The 22,191-nt window shown below is 34.5% G+C and overlaps 1 protein-coding gene across 5 annotated transcripts in view; it reads right to left on the reverse strand.

Annotated features, from left to right (window-relative positions):
* VPS50 (VPS50 subunit of EARP/GARPII complex) overlaps positions 1-22,191 on the reverse strand; it is a 220,311-nt gene that overhangs the window by 80,089 nt on the left and 118,031 nt on the right. For 3 of the 5 annotated variants that reach the window (XR_012432665.1, XM_074035521.1, XM_005550214.4), the window contains exons 3-10: positions 18,492-18,614; positions 17,339-17,410; positions 14,669-14,722; positions 13,766-13,836; positions 12,962-13,079; positions 12,845-12,880; positions 11,613-11,695; positions 310-352 (exon numbers count right to left, since the gene is read on the reverse strand). Coding sequence is in view for 3 of the 5 variants with exons in the window: in XM_005550214.4 (XP_005550271.1) it covers positions 310-352; positions 11,613-11,695; positions 12,845-12,880; positions 12,962-13,079; positions 13,766-13,836; positions 14,669-14,722; positions 17,339-17,410; positions 18,492-18,614 (600 nt within the window). In the remaining 2 variants the exon portion in view is untranslated. The remainder of the gene's footprint in view (positions 1-309; positions 353-11,612; positions 11,696-12,844; positions 12,881-12,961; positions 13,080-13,765; positions 13,837-14,668; positions 14,723-17,338; positions 17,411-18,491; positions 18,615-22,191) is intronic. The other 2 variants (XR_012432666.1, XM_065542336.2) reach the window with 1 other exon arrangement.

Below are 22,191 nucleotides of genomic sequence, written 5' to 3' on the forward strand. Positions count from 1 at the left end.
AAAATATAATTAATACATAGAATGTATTATGGCTATTATATAATTTTATGAGAACATACCTATGACTAAGTTTGGAAATTTTTCTTGGAAATGGTAATATTTTCAAATACTATTTTGACATCCCATAATTTACAAGTAAATTTTTACACAAACTTGACCATAAATAGATATCCCAAATGAAAATCAAGAAATACAGTGATTTAGAGACATTGGTAATAACATAAAAGCCAAAACAAAATGTTGCACCTATGTTATTCAAAAACTTCTGAAAAGAAAAAGTCATTAAGGTTACAATATAATCCTTCTTACCTCAATCTGTTCCAAAGTATCTTGCAGCTTTGAATTCAGTTCACTATTAAAAAAAAAACACACACACAGTTTTTTTTCTATTTCTAAAAGAGACAAACTAAGTGCTAAATAAATACATACTAACTGAATAATTAATCAGTAAATTCAAAGATTAAGGGTATAGACAGTAAGGCATGCTGCTGAATTCTACATATAGACAGTGCAATAAGAAAAAGTACTAGAAGGGAATAAATAAGAGTCATTACCAGCAGCAACAGGATTGTGTGAGTAGAAAGAAAGAATCTACAGATAAAACTAAAAAAACTGAAGAATTAAAATAGATAACTTTTACATAAACAATGTTTGTGTGTTTAACAGTCAACTGAATATCCTCTTTCTCAGTGATCTGAAGACCTTTACCCTTTATTTTTATTCTGTCTGTCTCAAGTGTATTGGTCATTCAGGAAATGCAAATTAATACTATAAAAACACTGTAACAAATGAAAAGAATGGCTAAAAATAGTTTTTTTTAATTAAAAATGACACCACCAAATGTTGGCAAGGATGTTGAACAAACAGAACCACTCATTTGATGCCAGAGGAAGGGGAAACTGATATAACCTCTTGGAAAACCCTAATATCTACTGAAACAACACACACTATATCTCCCAGCAGGTCTAGTCCTGGATACATACCGAACAGAAAAGCACACAGAATCCTTGCAGCATTATTTTTAATAGGCAAAAACCTGAGGCAACACAATTGTCTAGAATAATTAGATAAGTAAAATATGATATATTCATACAATAAAATCTTATAGCAATTAAAATTTATGTGAACCCCAAAAACACGTTTGGCAAAAGAAGTCAGTAAAAATAGTATATACTGTATGCTTCCATTTATTTAAAGTTTAAACAAGCAAAACTAATTTTGGTGACAGAAGCCAGAACAGTGCTTACCTTAGAAGAATGACTGGGATGAGACATGAGAGAAGTTTGTGGGGTGTCAGAAATACTCTGTTTCTACTTCTGGGTGGTAATTACATAACTATGTTTACTTTATGAAAGTTTACTGAGTTATACTCATACACTTAGGACATGTTATTGAATCTAGATTTTTTCCCCCTTTAATTCTTACAAGGTCAGTAAAAAAAATCAATAGAACTAACATTATTTGAATTACATCTCACTACTAAAAATGATGTGATATCTAACAAAATAAATGCAATCACAGAGAACATATTTTAACAAGAAAGAATAAAACCTAATTGTTCTTAAAATAGTACAAGTAAAAGACATTTAGCACACCAAAATCAAAGGTTTTTAAAATTGCTATCTACTGATAATAAACTTGACTCTCAAATTCCTAGCAGCCAAAGCAAATAGAGAGGGCCACAGTACATAATTCAGAGTCTAAAACAGTAGAACATACCAGTAGCTCAAGGGGGAAAAATAAATGAAAACAAAAATATAAAAAATCACTTTCGTTGGCATTAAGTTCTGAGAGAAAATTTTGCCAGTGTCTTGATCTCCAAAGGCACAACACCCTTGACAATATCCTTACAATACATACAATAATGGGTTCCTTGCATTTGCTTCTTATAGAGCCTTTCAATGCAAGCTAAAGAGATAATACCAGAGTGAGATATAGATAGATATAGATAGCAATCTGTCAGAAAAGTAAAACCAATGTAATACAAGTACACAGTTTTGGATGCTCTCAATGATAAATGTCCAAACATCTAGAGAAATTAGATCATTTTCTGCAAATAGTATTTATCATAAGCATACTTTGAATTGAAGTTGAGGACTGGAGAGTATATTTTCCGGCAAAAACTGGAAGTGAGCAAAACTATATACTTTGACAATTAACAGTGTAGGACTGATACCTTATTAGAAAAAGTAAGATCTCTAACCAGGATTTGTGCCTGAAATACAGCCAAATCCTCAGACGCAGATTAAGGGAATACTTGTAGGTAGGACTGAAATTTCGTTAAAAAAAAATGATTCTAGGACAATTCCTGCCAAAAAAAAAAAAAAATGAATGGATAAATAAGTGAATGAAGAATGAAAACTACTGCCCCCAAAATAATTCCCCCAAAAGAATAGCTATGATAGTGCCTTAACACTTTCAAAGAATTAAATAAATCTTCATCCAACCCCAAGAAAAGCAAAACAAAACAAATCAGTATCTTCTCTCCCTCAGAGCTGTTCTGTCTCCCATGTTCTCTGTCTCGATTCACAGCATCACCACCTACTCAAACAAAGCTGAAAATCTCAGTCATCTTGCATTCTTCCCTCTCTATATGTAATTGGTAGTCAAATCCTGATGATTCTACCACTTCATTTCAGATTTCCCATATCCACCTGTGCTTATCTTTTCTCAATTCTATGTCCTAATTCAAGCATTATTACCTTTTGCTTAGGGAATATAAATCATTTTGTTATAAAGATACATGCACGTGTATGTTCACTGCAGCACTATTCACGATAACAAAGACACGTGAATAGCAAAGACATGTGAATAGCAAAGAAATGGAGTCAATCCAAATGCCCATCAATGATAGACTGGATAAAGAAAATGTGGTACATTTATACCATGGGATACTATGCAGTCATAAAAAGGAATCAGATCATGTCTTTTCCAGGGACATAGATGAAGCTGGAAGTCATTATCCCCAGCAAACTAACACAGGAATAGAAAACCAAACACCACATTTTCTAACTTATAAGTGGGAGCTGAACAATGAGAACACATGGACACAGGGAGGGGAACAACACACAGTGGGACCTCAGGGGACGGGTGGGAAGAAGAGCATCAGGAAAAATAACTAATGCATGCCAGATTTAATACCTAGGTGATGGGTTGATAGGTGCAGCAAACCACCATGGCACACATTTGCCTATGTAACAGACCTGCACATCCTGCACACGTACCCGGAACTTAAAATAATGAAAAAAAAAAAGTAGCCTCCTAACAAATCTGCACATGCAGCACACATACTTTAATCAACCCATCCATTTATTTGACAAACACCATCAACCAAACATTGTACAACATCCTTCAAAAAGCTGTCAGAAATAGTTCTGAGCAGGGGTCTAACTTCACATTGGATTTGGTCAATATTCTACATGATTTGGCAGACACAGTGTTGTCAAATGGCTTGTATGTGAATGGCTGTAGGCAAGGCAAGTGCTCTCTAGTCCCGTGGGCTCTACCATTTCCTGCGGTCTTACATCTGGCAGCCTCACATTTATGTTATGTGCCTGGTCCCTAAAGACATCTGAGTGCAGTTCTTAAGTAAAGCAAGAATAAAACCACATTAATCTCCTGCTTTCAATCTTTTGGTGACTCCCTATTAAACTAAGGAGAAAAGCCCCAAATTAGTATGGCATATAAGACTTTTAACAATCTGACATGAAAAAAATAACTTCACATTGACTTCTCATTGCCTATATTTTAGACATATGTACTGTGCACAGCACCTGAACCAAACTCCAGACTTTCACACCCTCAGTTCTTGTACATAGTGGTCACAATAACTTGAATATCCCTTCTTCCTTTCTCACTCACAAGCATCCATCTATCTTTCCAGGCTTAATTCAAATGCCATATTATCTGGGAAGTCTTTCCCTGCTAAGTAACTACCCCCACAATCTTCATAATACTCTGTTTATAGCATCCTGTATTACAGTAAGGAATACCTGTGGCTGTGTCTCCAAGGCACAAGCATTTAAGGCACTGTGGCTTATTCACTAGTGACTTCCCAGAACTAAATTTACTACCTAAGATAGGTAACAAATATTCTAAGTCAAATTTGTAATTCAAAGAAAAATGGCAAAATTTTGCCATCATTCCATTAGCCCCTATTCTCTACCTTAATAAATAAAATTACAGAGATAGAAGGAAAGGGAAGAGAATGTTTTAGAAGAAAAAGAACCACACTGAACTCTGGGTCTGCAGGTGCCTTAGCAAGAGAAGAGAGATGAGTAAGAGTTAAAGACAGTTCCACTATCATATGAAGTTCAAAATTTCACCCAAGGCTGATCCTAGAGTAACAGAAACAGAGAGCCAAGGACAAGTGGAATAATGAGTAATTCAGAACTCGTAAACATATTCCTTTAGGGAATATTTTGAGTTTGGAGGAAAAACAAATATATCTGAATTCATTCACAGGTGACAGCAATGATTTCTTCAACTTCTCTATCAAAACAAATGGGCTTTAGTGTTAGTTTATGAAATTATAATAAACCTAGATGTTTTTATGGCTGTTATTAAAGGTAAATGATTCTACATTCTATTTATTAAGATTTAATGCAAATGTGGTAAGGTAAACAGCATGCGGAAGATTATAAACATAAAAATCTATAAATCAAAAATTTGGTTTCAATAAAAATGCTTTCAAAATGTACAACTGCAATTTGACAACAATTTGCTACTAATTAAAAATACATATATAAATGTTACGTGATTAAATAGTGGACATTAACTGTACAGCTTTTAAAGAAGCTCTTACCCATCATTTAGAAACATGAATTCAATCCATTTTGATCAATTAATCAAAGTATGTTAAAAGGATCTATTCATAAACATTTTGATAAATAAATGCAACATTATGGTCAAAAAACTACCAGTTCTAAGATGGAAGGCTAAAAGCCTTTAAAAGCTATCTGCAAGCTGAATGGAATGAATCAAACAATTCTACAAAGCGTTTTTACCATCACTACAGGAAATATAAGAATAATTTATCCATAAAGAACTAATTAATAGTGTTCTTTAAACAACTGATCTAGGACACACATACACTCACAAGCATGAGTCCTAGAAAGGTTGCATATAAATCAAGATTTTGAACAAATCTGACTATACAAAAAGACAGGATGGCACAGCGATAATATCTTAATGATCTTTCCCTGGTCTGTTATTAATGAACCATATGATTTAAGTCAAGTCCTTTAATATCTCTGGGCATTAGTTGCCTATATAAAGGTGGGCTAGATAGCAAGGGTTGCTTCCAGCTCTAATGTTTCATGATTCTATTATATGCTGAAGACAAGTTACTCAATTGCCCAATTTGTACATAGTTCAGTAAAGCTCTAAAACTTTTAGAATGAGCTTAAGTAAAAGTACTTCCAAGTTTATACTATATATCCATGGCCCGAAGATGTTGATGTTCCAGTCTGTTTAAATCAGAGCCTATTCCAGTGGTTTTCAATCTACTTACAGTAAGCAGAGAATTTATCAGCAGACCTCAGAGAAACTGATTTTTCAACATTCTGAAGCTAAACCAACAACCCTTAAGTACCTATATGATCCTTCAAACCATATATAACCAGGCTATAACAGAAAGTCTAAGATCACTTTGGATCTAACTGGATCTCTGTCTTCACTTAACTTCACTTAACTCTGTTAATAAATCCCTGACCTTGGCCAGGTGCAGTGGCTCATGCTTATACTCCCAGCACTTTGGGAGGCTGAGGCAGGTGGATTGCCTGAGGTCAGGAGTTCAAGACCAGCCTGGCTAACATGATGAAACCCCATCTCTACTAAAAATAGAAAAAAAAATTAGCCAGGTGTAGTGGCGCACGCCTGTAGTCCCAGCTACTCAGGAGGCTGAGGCAGGAGAATCGCTTGAACCAGGGAGGCAGAGGTTGCAGTGAGCCGAGATTGCACCACTGCACCCCAGCCTGGGTGACAGAATGAGACTCTTGTCTCAAAAAAGAAAAGAAAAGAAAAGAAATCCCTGACCTAATCTATCACCACAAAGCTCAGAGTCCAACACTAATAAGTTCAAAGCGTCTCCAACTTTATTAACTATAATTCTAGATCAGCGATCAGAACCCACAGGCCAAATCCAGCTGGCAGTCTATGTTTCTAAATAAAGTTTTACTAGAACATAGCCACACCCCTTTGTTTACTTTTCGTCTACAGCTACTTTCAGACTACAAAGGCAGAGCTGAATAGTTGCAACAGAGACATCACGACATGTAAAACCTAAAATATTTACTATCGGGCCCTTTAAAGACAGTTTGCCAAGTCATGCTAGAGTTCAGCAGAAGAACTTTCAGTTGGTGAACTGATAAAAGTTAAAATAGGAAAGAGATATATGTGTGTATATGGGTCTGTGTGTGTGTGTGTATATAATGTACAGACTTTTTAAAATTATTTTTAAAAAATTAGTAAGCTGTAAAATCCCTGGTTTACTCCAGGGATTAGGAAAGGGAAGGGTGAATGGGGCATAAAGAAAACCGTTTGCTTTTTATTTAAAATCTTGTTTATTAGGATTTTTGCCATGTGAAACTGTTATTTTACATTATTTAAAACAGCACAGCACGGCAGACTGTGCTGAGAGGCAGAGAGAAACAAGTTAAAATAGAAGATAAGAGTGCAGGTGTTATCAAAACTTGGTCCAAGCTGACCAAGCAACAAGGACTCAGGATCTAAACAACGGATCAAGCTAGAAGGCCTGGAAACCTAGCAGAAACAATCAATGTTCAAACATTACTCAAGGCAGGGCTCCTTATGTCCCTGATCTTACAGGAAGAAAGCAGACACATCTTGCTGTAAAGAAATTAAACGCAACAGGGGAAGAAAAGTTCCTAGTATTGCTATATTTGTAAGCTTTGTTCATTTGCCATATGACGTAAAGACATTCCACAACCTACAATTTTCACTAAACTACCAGGATCATATTCTGAGAAAAAATGAAGGAATTCTTGAAAAATTATGAGACATTTAATACATCTGTTTATGTTAAAGTACAGTACTCAACAAACCAGTTCAGTAGTATGCAAACTTTACAGTGCATAACACAAAATGCTATCAGGCTCCCTCAAGTAGTTTCTTTCAAATGAAATACAATAATAAAGCAATTTTGACTTTTAAAAGTAACTTTCCTTGAAACAAATTGAGACAAATTTCAAGTGAAAAAGAAATTAAGTACTTCATTCACAGATGCACTTTAGCATAAACACATTCTGATTCTTATTCTCAATAAATCCCAACTATATGACTCTCTGTCAATCAATTCAGGAAATGTCAGACAATGTTAAAATGTTCTCTGTCAGTTATAAAAGTGAACAAAACTCAGATTACTGTATATTTTATTAAAGATGCTGAAACATGGCACATCTCAAGGAAGACACAAGGTGCAGAGGAAGTGTCAGTTCTCTTTCATTTTTCAATCAACTGGGTGCATCATTATATGACAGTCATTCCTCAGTCTCTGTGGGGGATTATTCTGAGACCCTCCATAGGCATCAAAATCCATGGATGCTCAAGTCCTTTAAGTAAAATAGCACAGTACTTGCATATAACCTATCTGCATCCTCCTTTATACTTTAAATCATCTTGATTACTTATAATGTCTAATACAATGCAAACGTATGAAACAGTTATGTTGTATTATTTTTATTATTTTTACGATTGCATTGTGATTTTTTGGGTTGTATTGTTATTTTTGTTCTTGTTTTTTCTTTCCAAATATTTTCCACTTCCAGCTGGTTGAATCCAGATATACAGAAAACATGGATACAGAGAGCCGATTACACTTGGTATTTCATGTGTTAAACTACCTAGTTATATAATCTGAGACTTACAAGATACAGAGTCAGATTCTCTTTATGCAGAAGCAAATATGTAAATTCTGTTTTTCCTATTTTCAGAATCATAAGAGTCAGCCCAAAGTTTTTCCATCTCAGCTACTCCAAGTAACTCTCCTTGGAGAGTTTGCTCTCTACCCAAAACAAAAAACTTATTTCCAATAAAGGAGTGATGTGACTAGGAAAGAAAAGAGGAACACTCAATCTGCCAAGAAAAAACTAACAAGTAGACAAGTAGGTACATTTGCATATAAACTTGCTTAAAATATTTTTTAAAAAATCACACCAGAATTCAGAAATGTTCTACATCATGGGGTGATCCTCTTAAAAATCATTTCTAAAAGGAAAATATTTATGATTCTCTAGTCATGAACAAGAATTAGCGTAGATATAAATGTTTTTAAAATTGAGAATATATAAATTCAGTTGGAAGTTAATTAGTGTTCCTAAGACTACTAGAAGGCAAAATGCTTATTCACTCTAATTCACTCAAGTCCAAGCAAAGATTAAATCTTGCCTTTGGCTAAATTCCACAAGCCCCAAGTCAATTAAATACATTTTAAAAGTGTGGATGAATCCTGTATGAGTAGGCCCAACTAGAGAGCTCAAGAACAGGTGCAACACTGTACTGGGAAGACCAGAGAAAAAAGAGCAAAAACGCACAGAAAAAAAAAAAAAGAGGTGTATCAAATTTATAAAGACAAAAATAAAAGAACGTTAGAATAACAATGTATTTTATCTTTGTGGACTCAACATGACCTACATGTCAATTAACTCTATCCTTATATCCCACATTATATCATCTACAAAAGAAGTGAACAAACGTATTATGTTCTCCCATATAAACAAAATAGTTAAACAGCAGGTGAAGGGAAAGAGGGAATGGTGTTAGGCAGGTGAATGGTGGCTGGCAAAGGACACTGTGCTGGTATGGCGTGGAGAAGAGATGCTAGCAGAGGGGCTATCGTCACCACCAGACAGCTCCAACTGATAGCCCCACTCTCTAAGTCACCCTGACACTGTCACTAAATCACCAACTTAAAAACTTTATCTAAGTTTTCGTAAGATATCTAAAGTAAAACCCCATTACAAAGAATTCCTTGGGATATGTGAATGTATGTGTGATGTATTTTTACCTATTTGCAGAGAATAAGACCAATTTTTCTTATTATCACATGCATGACTCACATATCTAAACATAGCATGCTTCTTATACACTGTATTATCTAAAATAACTATTAATTTAAATCTTTTCATTTCAACCTTTTAACCTCATTTGATAACTGTAGCCACACCTCCTCCACATATCAGTATATCCATTAATTTAAAAAGTGCTCAGAAGCCACTTGATATCAATTTTTAAAAGCCCAAATAAGAATTTCTTTCAAAGACATTTTTTACAGTTAACACTCATCATGTAAGACATTTACTTTAGCATAGCTAAAATAGATTTTTAATTATATAAAAGTTTCAACACATCACCTGCTCCCTCAATTTCCTGCCAACCAATTCCACGCTCATTCTTCCCTATAATAATAGACAGTGACCTTTTCAAAGTCAATCTCTGCAATAATCCTGCAAAGCCTTAGTATATTATTATGCTATTTTATTTTCAGCTTCTCACTCTCTCCCACCAATTTTCAAATATTGAGGTTTCTCCTTCTTAATTCTATATCCGTCCTCGTCACAAAATTTCCTCACCTTACACTTGATAGTTCAACCAACTCCCACCAAATCTGTCCCCAAAAGGTCAACTATGACCTCTTTGTTGTTATAAATCCAATAGATACATATTTTCAGTCTTCATTTTGCTTGGTATCTCCACAACAAAGATTTCATTTCTGGTGTAGACAGTTTCCTATTCACACCCTCATATCCTGGCCTACCTTAAGTTTTCCTGTTCTTCCTTCAGGTCCTCCTTAGTCTTGACCCCGGAAGGAGAGTTAGATCCGAAAGCTTCCACTGTATGCACAACTTCCTTCTCTCTACAGCCTAATTCTATGGGCGCCTACTTTAATATAAGTCCTTCTTGACAGATTATGTTCTTTATGAAACCAGGGATTATATTGATTACACTGTATGTGGTTTATCACCATACCAACAATTTTAAAGCAAAGTATCTGGCATAAACACTCTGTAAACTGCCTGAATTACTTTCACCCAATAAACAAGCTGTTACTATATAACAGATTTGTCACTACAAAATGAACTAAACGGATGCTTTGGTTCAAATGGATTTGCTTTTTCAGGACCCAGAATGGCTTGTTAGAAATTTCTAAATACACTCAACATACTAAAACTAATTCTCTATTTACTTAACCTAATAAGTGTAAATGACATCATCAGGTTTCTAATAATGACAGTTAATGACTCTCAAAATGGGCAAAATGAAAGTGTCACTGGTACTACTCAATTTATATCCTAACGGAATAAAAAATGTGTAACTTCAAGCTGGGCATGGTGGAGTTAGAGACCAGCCTGGCTGACATGGCAAAACCTCATCTCTACTAAAAATACAAAAATTAGCTGGACATGGTGGCAGGCACCTGTAATCCCAGTTATTCAGGAGACTGAGGCAGGAGAATCACTTAAACCCAGGAGGCAGAGGTTGCAGTGAGTCAAGATCACACTACTGCACTCCAGCCTGGGTGACAGAGTGAGACTCTATCTTAAAAAAAAAAAAAAAAAGTGTAACTTCAATCTGCACATTTTAAAGAAAAAAAAATACCATAGAGACTTAAACAGCATTTCTGGAAGGAAAATATCTAGCCCTTAGCCTATAACCAGCAAACCCTTATAATATGAGATAATTTTTTTTAAATTAATTCAAACCTATATTAATGTTTTGCTCTACTATAATGCTTTCAGTTTTCAGGTACTAGCAATCAACATCTACAACAACAGGGAGTCATGCTCACTGAATGCCAGAATTTCCATACAGGAGAGACAAAGGGGATGCAATCCGGGGTGGGTATGAATTTAATTTGAGATTGGATTTGTTTGGCAAGCACACTATTTTACTTAGATTGTACATTTATTTGTGATGGCTTTAGAGGAATGTTGGAAATTACACCTAGAGATTAGAGCTTCTCCAAGACTGTCACAAGTAATGCAAATTCCTCATTTTAAGCAAACCAAAACGCTATTAATAAAGTTAGAGATAATAGCAAAATATGCAGTGGCTATTTTTCTGTTGTACATTTAATAATAAAAGACATAACACATAGAATACATAATCACTTAACTATTACAAACATGATTATTGTATACATTGAAATTATACTTAAATTTTCCAAAAGACTTTTTATCATGATGAGCCGAACACTTGAACCATCTGGATCTTAAAAACAAGCTGCAATAATATCCTCAATATTTATAAGCTGAGCAAAGTTAAGGAAGAATTCCCAAGAGGTGCATTGGAGACATGAACAGATAATTTCTTCTTGTCTACAACTCTATAAAAATAGAATCCGTTGGATTGGAAAGAATATGAAAAATGAGTTTCAATGAGGTGACAAGAAAAAGCAGGAATGAAAACTATCTGCTCTTTCACACCTTAAAATCTATTATTTATAATTTTATTGTACTGCCCATATATAAATATAAAGTTAAACTAGAACACAGCACTTTATACTAACTTTCAACGTCTATTGACATTTTTACACAACTGCTACATAAAAAGCTGACAAGAGAATCTGCTTTAAACCTTTTACATGACCTTACCTTATACAACTGTAATGTTTAAAAGTGCTGGCAGCTTTCTGACATTCAAGGCACAACTGAATAGCTCCTGGATAATCTTCCTCCTTAAGATAACAACAACAGGAGTCATTAGAATACAAACATTTTTTTCTTAAAGCTCCTGATAAAAAAACACCTCTGTTCATATTCTAACCAAAAGTTGCAGAATCAAAAAATGTTAATTTCTCTTAGAATATCAATGATAGGTAAGTGACAAAATATAAGAGGCAACTAGTTCCAGGCCTAAGATATATACATAGAAGAAATATTTAAAATATTCTATTCCTTCAAAGTAACAGCCCCCTGAAGACCATGACTTATGGATAAATCCTACATTAAATCATTAGCTGCTTCACAGGGAAGGTTTTCTTTAACTGTTAACATATCCTCTTTCAGTAATGCCTATATAAAATGTTTCAAAATAGTATGCATTCTATTTGTAATTGATATTCAACAATTTACCACCAAGAAATCAATAAATAGTTCTAAAGAAATAGATTTAGAAAAAAACAATATACTAATTAATAAACTCAGAGTATTTTTATCACCTAACAGTAATTTAATGCCAAATGAATTTTTCATATGGGTTTCTGAAACCCTAGTTAGCAGTAATAGTTGAGAAGTAATAAAGCAATTATACAGAAAACCACAAAAACTTGTCCCTACGCTCAATTCTAAATTCAACAGATGCAGTTCAAACCACTGGTGATGCTGATAACGACAAAGTACCTACCCCAAGGAGCTCAAGTATTATGAGGAAACACACATACTACATTACGCTTTGGAGACCCTTATGACAGAAGTAGACAGAAAATGCTAAGAATGCATCAAAGAAAAAACAGATGGCTCACTCAGAAAAGCAATTAATACACGATACTGAACAAAACTAAAGTATCACACAGTCCTTAAATTACTACTATATGTTAGATGAAAAAGATGTTAATTTTTATTGCTATTTGGATGTAATACAACCAAACAAGTTAACATTCCAATGTTATCAGAAGACAAATGTTTCCCCAAATACATTTGCTTTTCTAAATAAACTATATATCATGTCAATAGAAAAAGGCTCCAGAACAAGTATCTTTACATGCCTAAAAATATTCTTTATATCATAAACCAATTTGAGAAAAATGCACTTCTGAATTTTGCCTGCTTCAATGTTTCTATATAGTATCAGTAGGACCCTAAATTTCCAAAACTTGTTAACTTACCTCCAGCATTTCACTTAACCGTACATCTGTTCTTTGCTGAAAAAACAAATATCAAAGGTAAAATCTGTTTCAACCACAAAATTCAGTTTTAACTTTTTTAAAATGACCCATATATACCAATGTTTTTATAGTTCTCAGAGATTTCAGAAGTCCAATCAGCAACTGACGTTTCCTTTGATTTGCAAGAAGGCCTAAACTAGCTTGAGTAAAACCTTCCTTTGCAATATTCAAGTGTCTGCAAAAGTGAACAATAAATAATTAAAAGTTTTTTATTATAATAAGAATACTATCCACACAGAACAATTAGGTAAGTAATAAAGCAACGAAATGGATTACTTTTAAAACCGAGGATCTAAACTACTATTTGACAAATGTACTCAATGGCCAGTCTAAACTAGCATTACTCAGAATACCACGAGAAGACTGGTGCCAATTCACAACCTGCTAGTGGTCTGTAACAAAAAATTACAGAAACTGAGAATAGGCACTTACTGCAAAAGCTAACAGAATAATTATTCTTTGTGACTCAAATAATTTAAAAAATTAAGACTGTATTACATGTCTTTCCTTCTTTATTTCATTTGCCTAGTAATTTGTTTTTATTGCATTTTTTTAAAATTACAGCCTCTAATAGATTGGAAATTTTAGAAAGAAAAAAATAGGTCCTTCATGGCAAACAGTTTGTGAAGTACTAGTCTAAATAATACAAAAATAGTAATTTTTTAAAAACCCATAAGTACATTTAGAGATATTTCCCACAAACCCTCTTTGTGTAGTCTTTAGATCATAATATATGTTCGCTTACGGAATGATATTCTAGAAACCACAGCCATAATAAAAAAAAATTATAAATTATAGATTCCATAGTTATTCTTGAAATATTGTCCAGCGTAAAGAACAAAATATCATCAAAAGCAATACCTTCTGCCATTTGTACAGATAACAGCAGCTAATTGAAGACCTGTCTGCAATGAGGTAACTCTTTCAAGTTCCTACGGAAAGATTAGGTACGGGTTACTGTTGGAGGAATTTTATTTTTCTATCTTATTTATATAGTACTCTAACAAAAACTCTAGTCAGATTCAAAGAAAATCTGCTTGAAAAACAAAGTAGCAACAAAAATACCTGAACTTGAAAAATGTTAGTATATTTTTCACAAAATTACTTAAAATGACTACTTGTAACGGATTTTCACAATGACAGATGACAAAATATTTAGTCAGTATTGCTTGTAAGGAAATCTAGACCAACTTGCTGTAGACAGGAATAAACAAATACCAGTGATATATCTGTTTAAATTTCTACCCAAGAGAACTTCACAAGGTAATTAAAGGATATGACAAACATGATTTCTGTTTACTAAGATGCTTTGACAATGAAAGTCTTCATTTGAACACTGGTAGACATTTCAATGGATTTTGAAGGCTCTGATTTTCTGATGAAAACACAGATTCAGTTAGTTCCAATTTTATCATATTTTAAAGCCAGATTGTTATATCGCCAGTGAGTGGTCAATATTGGTGAATCTATTTGTTTAAATGTTAATGGGAGCAAATTTTCACTGGCTCTTAAGTTTGAAAAACCCGAGATCACTTTAGAATCATATATAAAAACCCTTCACTTCTTCCATCTGGTAAATTACCCCAAATGGAAAAGAAAAATATACATACATACGTACATACATACATACACACAAACACACCCAAAGAGTCATTATGTTGCTACAGAATTATTGACAAAAAATACAATATTTTGACAGTTTCAAGTGTAAATCACTCAAACATTTAAAAATTCTACTACAAAAAATAACAAATATTATCCTACCTTTACGTAAGCAGGCTGTTTTTCAAGGATTAAATCTGCCACTTTTTTAGATACCTATAAGAAGATGTAATCAAACAAAGGAAGCAAAAGAATAAGCGTCATGCTTTCTAGGATATTTTATATTTGAATTTTTAAAAGAATATTCCATAGATCTCCCCAATAACTTCTAGAGCAGATATTGGCATACTATGGCCATACACATTTCCCTGGGTTATGAAATTAGTAAAAGAGGTAATATAATAAAGCACATAGCACAGGTCCTGGTCCTTAACAGAAACTCAATAAATGGTCATTATTATTGTTAATAATATGAGTATCATTATCTGATTTACCTAACATTAACCAAAAAGTGTAACCATCTTTAAGGGAATAGGATTTGATTGAAAAAGATGAAATTGTTAAGCAGATTTTTAATCAAATGAATTTATGGAGACAGTATCTGGGAAAAAGAACTTGCTTGTATCCTTTAGATCCTTTATGCTGCCTAAGAAGACAAGCAAGTAGTTTGGTTCTCCACTTCTGAAAAGTTGAAAACATGTTTTTTGGAACGCTATGAAGATATCTAAGGTTGTGTGTATTGTTCCATGAATAATATTAATGTATGCAGGTTAGAAGTATAATGATTTTGAACATGAGGCTCTAATTCCATCATTTCAGGGCCCCTGCCAACTTCACTAACAGAGATAGCACATGTAGCATGAAGCAGGACATACAGAAAGTATTTAGGGAATGTTTGCTCCAGAAACACAACTGGCTCCCCTTCCCCAGGCCAACTGAGAACAAAACATTGCACACCTACTACACTACTGCATTAATCCTTTCACATTTTCTTAATCTGCTTCAAGCATCTTTGAAATTATGTAAATCAATTTTTAGATACATTCATTGTTTTTGTCTAGAAAGAGGGATTCCATTAAGGTTAAGAAAATCAAATTGTAAATGAGTTTTAGACTTCAATTAATGAAGAAATATCAATGTTATCTTAAACATCATTTTAAGAATTCCAAAGGTTCCACAGGATTATCTAGTAATAGAGAGTACTGGTTCGTGGCCTGTGAGGAACCAGGCTACACAGCAGGAAGTGAGTGGCAGGTGAGCAAGCGAAGCTTCATCTGTATTTATGGCCGCTCCCCATCACTTGCATTACAGCCTGAGCTCCACCTCCCATCAGATCAGCGGTGCCATTAGATTCTCATAAGAGCACTACCTCCAGCCCTACTGTAAACTGCACATGCGAGGAATCTAGGTTGTGTGCTCCTTTTGAGACTCTAACACCTGATGACCTGTCACTGTCTCCCATCAGATGGGACTGTCTAACTGCAGGAAAACAAGCTTAGGGATTCCACTGATTCTACATTATGCTGAGTTGTATAATTATTTCATTATACATTATGATGTAATAATAATAGAAATAAAATACACAATAAATGAAATGCACTCGAATCATTCTGAAACCATCCCCACCCCACCCCTGTCAGTCCATGGAAAAATTGTCTTCCACAAAACTGGTCCCTGGTACCAAAAGAATTGGCAACCACTGCTCTAGAGCTCAAATCCCTTCTCCTGCCCAAGACTGCCCTACACCAACACTGCTACCTCCAAGCAGACCCTAGTACCCACTGCGACTTCTGAGTGTAATAGAAAAGTATACCTTCCTTTGTTTGCCAGTTGTATTATTAAAAATCATATCTTAAATTCAAACAGATACATTTATTACTACTGGTCCTTTTGTTGAAAAAAATTAAAAGACCACATGCTACCATTAATTAATACCTACAGTAGAGTTTAAATTTCATAAAGTGGGTTTAGCCTAACATGAAGAAATTATAGAATCAGAGAATTTTACAGCATTAAAGAAAATTCTTGCATTTTCTTTATTAGGTTACTTAGTAAAGTAACCTATCACTTTACTGATAAATAAAAGGGAGTCACTGAGGTTAAATCATTTACTCAACATCATAAATAAATAGTGACTACAACTCAGACTTTCTGAATCTCAGGGGGACTTTTATTCCGAGAGAATACTCCATTACAGGGCCAGGCATAGTGGCTTGCGGCTGTAATCCCAGTGCTTTGGGAGGCTGAGACAGGAGAATCGCTTAAGCCCGAGTTCGAGAACACCCTGGGCAACATAGTGAGATGTCATCTCTACAAAACATTAAAAAAATAGCCAGACTAGTGGCACATGCCTCTAATCCCAACTACTCAGGAGGCTGAGGTGGGAGGATTATTTGAGTCCAGGAGGGATAGGCTGCAGTGAGCCATGATCACGCAACCGCACTCTAGCCTGGGCAACAGAGCAAGACCCTGTCTCAAAAAACAAAAAGGAATACTCAGTTACAAAACTATGGATAGGGAAATCATATGTGTATGACAAGGAGCCTAAAGGTACTTACTAATCTAAAACAAAGTTCAAAGTTCTTTGATCACATTTAGGATTCCAGAGAGAAAATTCCAAGCTCTAGAAGCAAATCTATCAAGGTAACATAAGGAAAACCATATGCATTAAATTTTTAATATAAATGCATCATTTGAATCAGTCATATTAAATAACAAGATTTGTTTCTATGTTAATTATTAGTTAAAACCATAAATCTGCCAACATTATACCTCTCTGTTGTGTTTCATCTAGAGTTTTGTCAGAAAGAAATGTGTTTTTTTTTTACTTACTGCAGCTTGCTGTTGTTTCAATTTGTCTCTGTACGCCTCTAATTCTTGCAAATTGAGAACAGGTGGAAGCTTCTGCAGAAAAAAAATTCATGAATGAAAAGGAAAAAATAAATTGTTGAATTTGGTTTCATTTACCTGGACCCTTCTGACTAGTGAACTACAAACTCTGCATACAAAACATGTCACATCCCACTGCCCTCCATGCTGCCTGTTCTCCCAACCTTCCTCCTAGGCTCCAACCACAAAAACCTATACATCTTTAGCCCTCTGGTTCCATCCCTCATTCAGCCTTGTTACCTCCACTGCTGCTGCTCTGCCTTCTGAGAAACCCCACTACCACTTGGGACTCCAGACCCTAGGCCAACAGACACTGCTGCCACAGCCTATGTCAGGAGAATGTGAGAAAGTAACTAACCTAACCCCAACTCTACCATCCACAGATATATCTCTATTTGTTTATGACAGAACTCAAAACAGAGTTCTCCTCTGGAATATTACAAACCATAAATACTACTGTGTGACCATTGTTGGACTACATTCTGGATTACATCAGCTTTCAGAGGACAGTATGGGAAACTAACCAAAAAATGCATACCATTGTGTATACAGGGAAACACTCTCAGTCAACTGATTGATGAAACTTCAAACTGAGTTGGGGACTGACTGTGAATAATGCATATAAAGTATATATGCATACGGCATTTGGTTGTATCTAAAACTAAATTTCACTATTCTGGCTTTTGTTAAAGTTCTATAAATTTAAAATGTCAGTATTATAAACACTATGGTATAAGAATTTTTATCATCACTAAACAATTATGTAAATACATATTTCATAATTAAAAGTCTAAGCTTCTCTAAACATAGACAATATAAAATAGGATAGAAACAGCATACTAACACATTAAATGCTAACAATTGAAAATCAAAAATACAGACATGTTTCCCTGAACGGCTGTATTTAAAGTTACATCTAAAAAATAATAATTTCATCACCAAACAATGCTGACAGTTGATTTAATCACAATGTGGTAATCACAGACCTATTCTGGTACCAAAAATATATAAATGCCTCAAAAAAACATCCAAATCTCACAAATCCAATCACTGAACAAAATACGCCTTAGTTATGTTTTAATGAAATTCTGTTTACCTCCAGCTCATATTTAACAACATCAAATGAATCCGCAGAAAAATATACTTGTTCAATACTATTAATAAGCTCTTGTTCAGCTTGAGGGTCACTTGGCTGTTCTCGAAGTTCCCTGAATTCTTCCTTTAAGAAAAAAAAAATCATAATTATAGTAATTGTAGCTGTTAAAATTCTACCTGCATGGAAATAAATGATCATTTGTCTTAACAGTCACATCTACCTGGTACAATTCTGACCAAGGAAACAAACCAACAGAAACCAGAAAAGTTCACAGGAAATTAGGAAATAGTCAACCATTAAGACTAACAACTAGGGAAGAAAACTAGCTAGTTTGAATATTCAGATTTTATCCTCAATTCCTTGCATGTCAAGAAGGTTGAAAAAAATGCTAATGTTCAACAAAAGAAAAAAAAGTGACTACCTAAACCTATCATACATACATATCACAGATATATACATTTTACATTTAGAATATTTAATAACATTCTAAAATCTGTCTCACAACAGATAATAAGGGAAGAACACCTCAACAACTTCTGGGTCACAATCAACTTTGGAGCCCTGAGCAGAAGACATCAACTCTGCTAAAAAAATCTCAGCACTCAACTAAGAAACAGTGGCTCCAGAAAAGGTTCACAAATTTAGTTCTGTAATTCTAAGAAGCTTCCTTCAAAGTGGATTGCTGTTACAATTAATGATCTGATTATGAATCTAAATTTCTGTATATGATAAAATGCTTTCTTTCTAATGATAAAGAATGGAGGTTATGTGGATTTGAAGAAGAGCCTGACAGACAAATCCCTAAACCCAATGTCAGCATCCATTTCCTATGCAACTTCACTGCACAATCAGATAAAGCTTCAGTTAACTAGTAAATTTTTACAATTCAGATACCCACTCCCCTGCCACACTAGTTAATCAAGACATTATTATAGACACATAACAAGTTAGCCATTTGATTTTTAATTCAAATTAACCTCAAATACATTTATATACACAAAAAGGAACTACTGTTTTAAGTCATTTTACAGTAATTAAAATAACAAAAATACGAAGGAAATACACAAAAATTATCTGGTCAATTAAAGAACAGTATATTTTTATTTTTTCTTTTTATTTTTTATTATACTTAGAGTTCTGGGGTACATGTGCAGAATGCGCAGGTTTGTTACTAGGTATATACGTGGCATGGTGGTTTGCTGCACCCATCAACCCGTCATCTACATTAGGTATTTTTCCTAATGCTATCCCTCCCCTAGCCCCCACCCCTCAATAAGCCCCAGTATATGATGTTCCCTTCCATGTGTTCTCATTGTTCAACTCCCACTTGTAAGTGAGAACATGCAGTGTTTGGTTTTCCATTCTTGTGTTAGTTTGCTGTGAATGATGGTTGCCAGCTTCATCCATGTACCTGAAAAGGACATGAACTCACCCTTTTTTATGGCTGCATAGTATTCCATGGTGTATATGTGCCACATTTTCTTTATACAGTCTATACTTGATGTGCATTTGGATTGCTTCCAAGTCTTTGCTATTGTGAATAGCGCCACAATAAACATACGTGTGCACGTGTCTGTATAGAATGATTTACAATCCTTTGGGTATATACCCAGTAATGGGATTGCTGGGTCAAATGGTATTTCTAGCTCTACATCCTTGAGGAATTGCCACACCGTCTTCCATAATGGTTGAACTAATTTACACTCCCACCAACAGTGTAAAAGCATTCCTATTTCTCCATAACCTCTCCAGCATCTGTTGTTTCCTGACTTTTTAATGATCGCCATCCTAACTGGTGTGAGATGGTATCTCACTGTGGTTTTGATTTGCATTTCTCTAATGACCAGTGATGATGAGCTTTTTTTCCTATGTCTGTTGGCTGCATAAATGTTTTCTTTTCAGAAGTGTCTGTTCATATCCTTCGCCCACTTTTTGATGGGGTTGCTTTTTTTTTTTTCTTGTAAATTTGTTTAATTTCTTTGTAGAATCTGGATATTAGCTCTTTGCCAGATGGATAGATTGCAAAAATTTTCTCCCATTCTGTAGGTTGCCTTTTCACTCTGATGATAGTTTCTTTTGCTGTGCAGAAGCTCTTTAGTTTAATCAGATCCCATTTGTCTATTTTGGTTTTTGTTGCCATTGCTTTTGGTGTCTTAATCATGAAGTTTTGCCCAGGCCTATGTCCTGAATGGTATTGCCTAGCTTTTCTTCTAGGGTTTTCATGGTTTTAAGTCTTATGTTTAAGTCTTTAATCCATCTTGGGTTAATTTTTGTATAAGGTGTAAAGAAGGGATCCAGCTTTCTGCATATGGGTGGCCAGTTTTCCCAGCACCATTTATTAAATAGGGAATCCTTTCCCCATTGATTGTTTTTGTCAGAGATCAAAGAACAGTATATTTTTCAAATAGAGACATTCTAGACTATTTTATTGTGGGGCATATTTTTTATTTGTAAAAAGAGCCCTGCTCAGATATCTTTTAGAGTTTAACTTACATGTTGTATTTGTAAAATTAACTATAAAATTATTCCCTATTAGTACTTTCAAGCTAAAAAATAGAACAAATCTAAAACTCAAGAAAATAGTTGACTGTTTAAATGTAAATTCCAATAAACTTAAAAGAGAAGGCAAACTCATAAACATCAAACCTGCACAATCAAAAATGCTTGGAAAGGAAAAATCCCTCTTCTGTACTAACTCATAAAATACACTGAGAAAAAAAGGTCAATGACATAGCTATCACTGAGTCAGCCTGCAATCAGCTACTATGAGTGCAGTAAGAAATCCGGGGTCCTAACAGTGGGAGCTATATTCCCAAAGGGGTTTATCTACAACACATGAATCCATTTAGCACCCTGGACAGTGGTGCTGCCACACAGACTTGGTTAAAACTCACACGTGTGGAAGGGAAGGTTACCAACTAGCCTATCAACAGGCAGCCTCCATGCATCCAATGGAAATATGAAATGAAAGTGAGACATGAAATGGAAGAGGAGGTCTGAACTTCCTGGCAATCTCTTTCCCTAAAAGTCCACAGACATTTGAAATACCAGCTTCAAATACTGTAAGCTAAGGGAGGGGAGGAAATAAGGCCCAAGTGAGGACATGGCAACACTGCCTCCCTAGGAATTCTGCAGTCTGCAGTAATATGAGCAAATAAATGCAGTTGATATCATTCAAGACAAAATATTTGAAGATTACAAAAACTGTTATGATTTTTTTAATCAGAAATAGAGCCAAGCTAGAAATTAAAATAGACTGCAATGATTACTTTCATTTTAAAAGCATAAATGTCAATGACATATAACACCATGCTGAGGTTCTCCATATAGTGCCTAATTGATTAATAAGAAGGTAAAGATACTCGGATTTTTAGCTGCAATTCCATTATTAACCCTCAGCAACTTAGTCTCTTCATGCCTAGTTTTTGTTTGTTTTGTTTTGTTTCACCTGTAAAGGGCAAACATGTATTCTTTCTCTCTGTGTGTGTCTCTCTCTCTGTCTCGGTCTCTCTCAAAATGACAGTGAAACAAATATCCAAATTTATTAAGAAAGCCAAAGAAAAAACATAATTTATAAGTATCTCACAAGTGTACATTTCAAAAACATGATGACTCTGTAAAAGGAGTACAATCTGTATATGTGTGTCAAATGCTATTCTTTCCTGAAGAACTAAGCAATTAGTATCACATAAAGCATACA

Source organism: Macaca fascicularis, chromosome 3, assembly GCF_037993035.2.
Source record: "Macaca fascicularis isolate 582-1 chromosome 3, T2T-MFA8v1.1".
Lineage (NCBI taxonomy): Eukaryota > Metazoa > Chordata > Mammalia > Primates > Cercopithecidae > Macaca > Macaca fascicularis.